This window comes from Buceros rhinoceros, unplaced genomic scaffold (genome assembly GCF_000710305.1).
Source record: "Buceros rhinoceros silvestris isolate BGI_N320 unplaced genomic scaffold, ASM71030v1 scaffold7364, whole genome shotgun sequence".
In the NCBI taxonomy this organism is placed as follows: Eukaryota; Metazoa; Chordata; class Aves; order Bucerotiformes; family Bucerotidae; genus Buceros; species Buceros rhinoceros.
Genome location: NW_010406446.1, coordinates 12,117 through 17,814, shown reverse-complemented (window position 1 = coordinate 17,814; position 5,698 = coordinate 12,117). Strand labels below are relative to the sequence as shown.

Below are 5,698 nucleotides of genomic sequence, written 5' to 3'. Positions count from 1 at the left end.
CTGGGAAGGAGGCAAAGCTGCCACATGGGCAGTGGTGGGTGCCAGGACGCGCCGTGGAGCTGCAGCTGACCCTTCAGTGGCGTATATGGGACCAACACTGGCCGTAGAGCAACAGGAGGGGGAGGGAAAAGCAGAGTGAAACTGCTCTGGTTTTTCCAAGGAGCACAGCAGGAGGCACGACAGGTGGCAGGAGGGATGCTGGGTGGTGTTGCCATGGCAGAGGTGCCCCCGTCCTCCCACCCCATTCATCCAGCCTCCGCGCAGAGCCGCCCCACATACGTCTCACCCGCAGGATGACCTCCCCGGTCACCTCCCTGGAGCCGTAAGAAACTTCACAGAGCAGCTTTTTGGAGTGGTCTTTCCAGGAGAAGGAGGTGGTGAGGTTCAGGTAGTGGCCGACCCCGCTCGTATCCAACTGGACACGGCCGGATACCGTCGAGACCTGGGGGTTGTAGCCCTTCCAGCGCAGGACAATGTCGCTCATCGGGCAGACGTAAGGTGTGGAGCACCTCAAGATGGACCTTTGCCCCTCAGTGTGCTCCTCACTGGCGGCAATGCTTGGGCGCTCGAGGTTGTCTGGGGATGGAGAGCAGAGGGTGGGATGACCGCGTGGGGCAGGCAGCTTGTGGGAACAGGGTCTCACTGCCGTACCCACCCGAAACACTCAGCATCACGTCCTGCACTGCAGACCACCGGTCACCGTTGATGATCTCGAAACGGAACCTGTAGGCACCGCTGTCCTCCGGTGTCACCCTCTGCAGCAGCAGGGTGCAGTTCCGAGCACCAGGGTTCCCCAAGAGCTGAGCACGGCCCATGAAGTGAGCGTCCACCTCCTCGGCTCCCGAGTGGAACACCACTATCTTCTGGCCATCATAATCCTTGTACCAGATGGCCACAATGCCCTCACTGGCCTCCACGGTGTCCGGGTAGCTCAGGGTGCAGGGGATCACCACACAGGAGCCCCGCACGCCCCACAGAGACGTCGGGTAAGTGACCCCCCATGAGCCGAGGGCTGTGTCAGAGAGAGGAATACAGAAGGAGTAGGGGTCAGGGTGCCAAGGGTTGGTCCGCAGCCCCCTGCTCCCCTCCTGGGACCCACCAGGGCCGTGTCTCATCTCCCGAGCTGCCTGGACATGCAGAGGGTTGTGGAGGGCAGGGAGGGGCTCGGGAAGGGGATGGGAGGGGAGAGGAGAACTGGGGTGTGAGATAAAGCCCTCCAGGAGAAAATTGCCAGGTGGAGAAGGGGGAGATGAGGGAAAAGCCAGATCTGTGGGTGGTGCTTTGGGCAGCACAAGGCACCAGCTGGTTTTGAAAAGCAGAGACCTAAATAACTAGTAAGAAAGGAGAATTTGCCCTCCTGGCCCTCCCAAGGCTTATTTCCTCACACCACCCCGCTCTGGCTCCTTGTCTTTCCTGCCCTGCCTGGGCTGTCCCCTTGCCACCCCCTGCCCACCCCATCCCAGAGCCCAGCAACATCCCTGCTCACGGGCACCACGGGCAGAGCTGCCACATGGGAGCACATCATGGCACATGCCAGCAAATGTCCCCAGAGCACCCACTGTGCCACGGCCTGCAGGAGAGCCAGGACCAGCCTCGGGGTCCTTGGGCATCGCTCCTGGCTCCTGGCATGACCAGGGCACCAGTGCTCCCACTCCCACCTGTCCTGGAGCAGGGCAGTGGGTGACACAGTACCTGATGGGACGAGGCTGGCCAGGAGGATGAGCCACCGGGGCAGGTGCATGGCAGCGCCCCAGGCGCTGCCGGGGGTCCCAGGGGGCAGAGGCAGGGCAGGGTCACGCCGTGAAGGTGGGAGGTGACCAGTCTCGGGGGTCAGTGCTCGGCAGAGGTGACCTTGAGGATGAGAAGAGTTGGCCAAAGGCCCTGAGACACGTTGTACACCAGCTTGGTCCAGCTTTTTGGTGTTTTACATTGAGGTGGGATGGTTTTAACCAAGGATTTGTCCATTTTTAGGAGGTTTAATGGGTTTTTGCCGCTCTAGACCTAACTGATGAAATTATTTTTAAACTTTAAAAAATTATTCTGCTATAAACCAGACTATTTTTTCCTGGGTTTTGGTCATTATCATGGAAATCAGTTAATTTATTTCTCTTTAGATCTTTATCGATCTTCCTGTATCGACTGAGGCAGCTTGTAACTCGCAGAGCCAACCTTTGCCTCCTTCAGTGATTTGCTGCTTCATTAACACCTTTTCTTTCCAACATCTGGATTTACTCACTGCTAATTCACTTTCGGGAGGTATTTTGGGCTCCAGAGCACTCGGCAGAGCTTTAGTTTTGCCTGTGATTTCTCCTGGCCAAACGGAAGCACCAAGAGCAAACAAAATGGCCCTTGGGTGGCCGTGACACGTGGCAGGTAGCAGGGGCCAAGGGGAGCCGGGGACCGTGCTGAGGCCAGAAATAGCCGTGGACTCGGGGCAAAGGAGGAAGGAAACACTGGCCCAACGCCGGGGTCTGCTCCCCAGCCTCCTGCTCGTGCCAACGCCAAGTTTCGTTTCTTCTGCCACACTTCTTCTGGTTTCGGTTTCTGGGCGGCGCAGCCTCTCGAGCGCAGGGTGGGGACCCCAGGTCCCACCCACCCCGTGCTGCAACAGCCCATGGTGGGGCCCTGCTGCTCATTACCTCAACAACCTTAAAACATTGGTAAAGATTTGTTGACAAAAACGTTTCTAATAGCCTCTGTGTGTGCAGGCACCATGTGGTGGCGATGGGGGCCAGCCACGTTGCACATGCCAGAGCAGAACGTGTCACTCTTTGTCACCTAATACCAACCAGGCAAGAATATTGAGCTGTCACTCACTGGGAAACTGGAGGAAAGAGGCAACTGTCCGGTGAAGGACTTTGTCATGGTCCCCTCTGCACCCACAACCAGCAAAGCCCCCACAAGGGCTCCTGTGGGGAGCTTGAGCTTCCTCAAGCTTCAGTTAAAAGTCACCTTTTGGCATAAATGTGGGAGCTGGGGCTGAGCGTGAAGAGGGGAAACATCTGGTGTTGGTCCCTTTGGCCTCCACCATGTCCCAGTGCAGAGAGAGCATCAATATGAGGACAACGGGGCAGAAAGGGAGCAGCCCCATACCCCAGCCCTGAATCCACACTGGAACTGGTCCTGCCCCAGTCCCAGAGCATCAGGACAAGTCTGGGGGTATCTGAAAAACTCCCTGGCCCCAGTAGAAGACAGACAAATCTCAACCCCACAGAGATGCTCTCACCACCGGCTGCCTTCCCCTCTACGACCATCTACCCCGTGGCAAGGTGTCCACGTGCCACCCTGCCAGCCTCGCACAGCATCACGCGGACGCCTCATCCCAGCCCCACGGGACGAACCCCAGGGCCAGTCTCTGCCCCACGTGTCCCTGTCCCGGAGCAGTGGCGTTACCTGGGAGTGCCTGTGCCTCCAGCGGTGTCAGCTCTGGGGCTGTGGCTTGGGGGATGGCGCCTGCCCCTTCCTGCTCCAAGGACTGGCTATTTATCTGGTGCGGGGGGGTGATGAGCCCAAAACCACATCACTTCCCCGTTCAGGGCTTTGTCCCTGCCGCTGCTTTTTAGGAAGTGCTTGGCATCATCAGCAATTTCAAGCCTTTTACTGATTTGGGGCTGGTTTGGGGCAGGGAGGTCCGCGCAGGAGGGTTTTGCAGCATCCCAGGTGATGAGGGACACTGGGATGCCCAAGCAGTATTGATTTCCTGGCACCCCAGAGCCCCTCAGGGCATCCTTGGCCCTGTGCTGTGCCAGAGCAGGGCGATTCCCCAGCCCCAGGGGCACCCCCAGACCCACCCTGAGGGTCTCTAGGTTTAGGGCCCTGCAGGGATCACCCTGAGCCCACAGCAAGGGTACAGGTGCTTGCAGTGCCACCTGCCCAAGTCCTCACTAGGAAAACTCATTGTCACCCAGAGACTTTATTTCCACTGTTAATCTGGTGGGTTCTCATTGCAGCGCAGAAGGGGGTTCCCAGCTTGGCATCAAGGCTGCGCCAAGACAAGGGGCAATGCTGGGGCCACCCAGCAGGTTTGCCCCAAGGCCGGGGCACCATCCACTTGGATTTTTGGGAGGAGGCTCCAGAGGGGCTTGGAGGAACCTGCATGAGGAGCAACCAGGAGCAATTCACAGAATCTCAGAATTGTTTGGGTTGGAAAAGACCTTCAAGATCATCGAGTCCAACGATTCACCCAGCACTGCCAGGTCACCACTAAACCGTGTCACCATGGCTGCCCCAAGCCTGGCCCTGCAGCGTGACCTTCAGGCAGTGGCCAAGCTGATCTTTGGCTGGTTTGGGGCAGGATCCAGATGCAGGTGCCTGTATCTAAAGTAAAGGGACCCAGTGCTGCGGCACAAGCCTGTGTGCGCGCTGGGTAAAGCTGGCACTCACATCTGATGGCTCAACCCCGTGTAAGTGGTCTGGGAGCGTGGGAAACTGCCCTTAGGAACCTCATGTTGCTGCGCAACGCCCCAACATCCCCTTCCCAGCTGCTCCGTGCCAGGCGAAGGCCTTGGGAAGGCGCTGAGCTGCCTGTCCTGACGCAGCACTGAGTGAAGAAAGCCTGACTTAGGCAAAAGCGGCCATATGGCATCTAGGCTCAGCTCAGCTGGTGCCAGGGCTTCTGCAAAGGGTCACAGTGGCCGTTTGGCCCTAAGGCAGGAGAGCCTGAGGCAGCTCAACCCAGCTCCAGCCCTTGGTCTGCATCAGCTTCCCGAACCTCTGCTTCCCCTTTGGTCCATTTGCTTCTGCTGTGCCCTTGCTCAGTACGGTGCTGGGTGAAGAAGAGAGGTGGGAGAAGCCCCATCCCTGGCCCCATTGCAGGTCAGGTTGGCCCTTGGGGCTCTGAGCAAGCTTTTGACATTGATGGTGGTGAGACACTGGCCCAGGTTGCCCAGAGAGGTGGGAAAAACCCCACCCCTGGAACGAGTCCAGGCCAGCTTGGACCCTAGGGCTCTGAGCAACCTGCTCTAGTGGCAGATGTCCCTGCTCCCTGCAGGGGGTTGGACTGGATGAGCTTTGAAGGTCCCTTCCCACCCAAACCATTCTGATCCTATGATTCTATGGGTCCTCCTGTCCCCACTCAAGGTTTGTGTGCTGCTGGGCCTGGGTGTGACCCTTTGCTCTCTGGGACCCTCTCTGCAACCCTAGAATGAATGTGTCCCCGTGGTGGGCAGCAGCATGAGCCTGAAGGTGTGAGGTCCACGCTGGAGCAGCTGCCCCAGCTCCACAACATGCTGAGTTCTCCAGCGGAGCAGAGCCTGCTCCTACTGGGACAGGGTGGTCTTCTGCCCCCTGGGGTCTCAAGAATGAGGGAGACAGTTTGGGCTTGCAAACAGAGCTGCAGAGCTCTCCTTGAGTGTGGCGGCCAGACCTAGCCCAGGCTTGTCAGTGCCTGAGACGATGGGTCCTGTCGAGTTCCCTTCAAAGAGCCATTGGCATCCTGCACCCATCTCCGGAACAACGAGGCTGGGTTAGTCCCCACAGAGCCTTGTCCTACCCTCAAAGTACACAGCCCATCTCACCCCCAGCTCCCCAAGTGCCGCAGGAGCCTGGTAGACACGTCTGAAGTGAGGTGTTGGTGGGCTCCCATGCCTGCTCACCATCCCCACCCATTCCCAGCTTGCAGCCAGCCAGCCAGCCAAGCTGGCTTGGAAGGGACCTTTCAAGGTCATCTAGTCCAACCAGGGACCTCTGCACCTAGAGC

The 5,698-nt window shown here is 58.5% G+C and overlaps 1 protein-coding gene across 1 annotated transcript in view; it reads right to left on the bottom strand.

Moving 5' to 3' along the window:
* Window positions 1–5,698, bottom strand: part of LOC104491636 (sialoadhesin-like) — a gene marked incomplete at its 3' end in the record, with an annotated part of 28,544 nt that overhangs the window by 14,538 nt on the left and 8,308 nt on the right. The window contains 3 exon segments of the mRNA XM_010134086.1: window positions 280–576; window positions 656–1,012; window positions 1,693–1,851. Of these exon segments, the coding sequence (XP_010132388.1) occupies window positions 280–576; window positions 656–1,012; window positions 1,693–1,851 (813 nt within the window).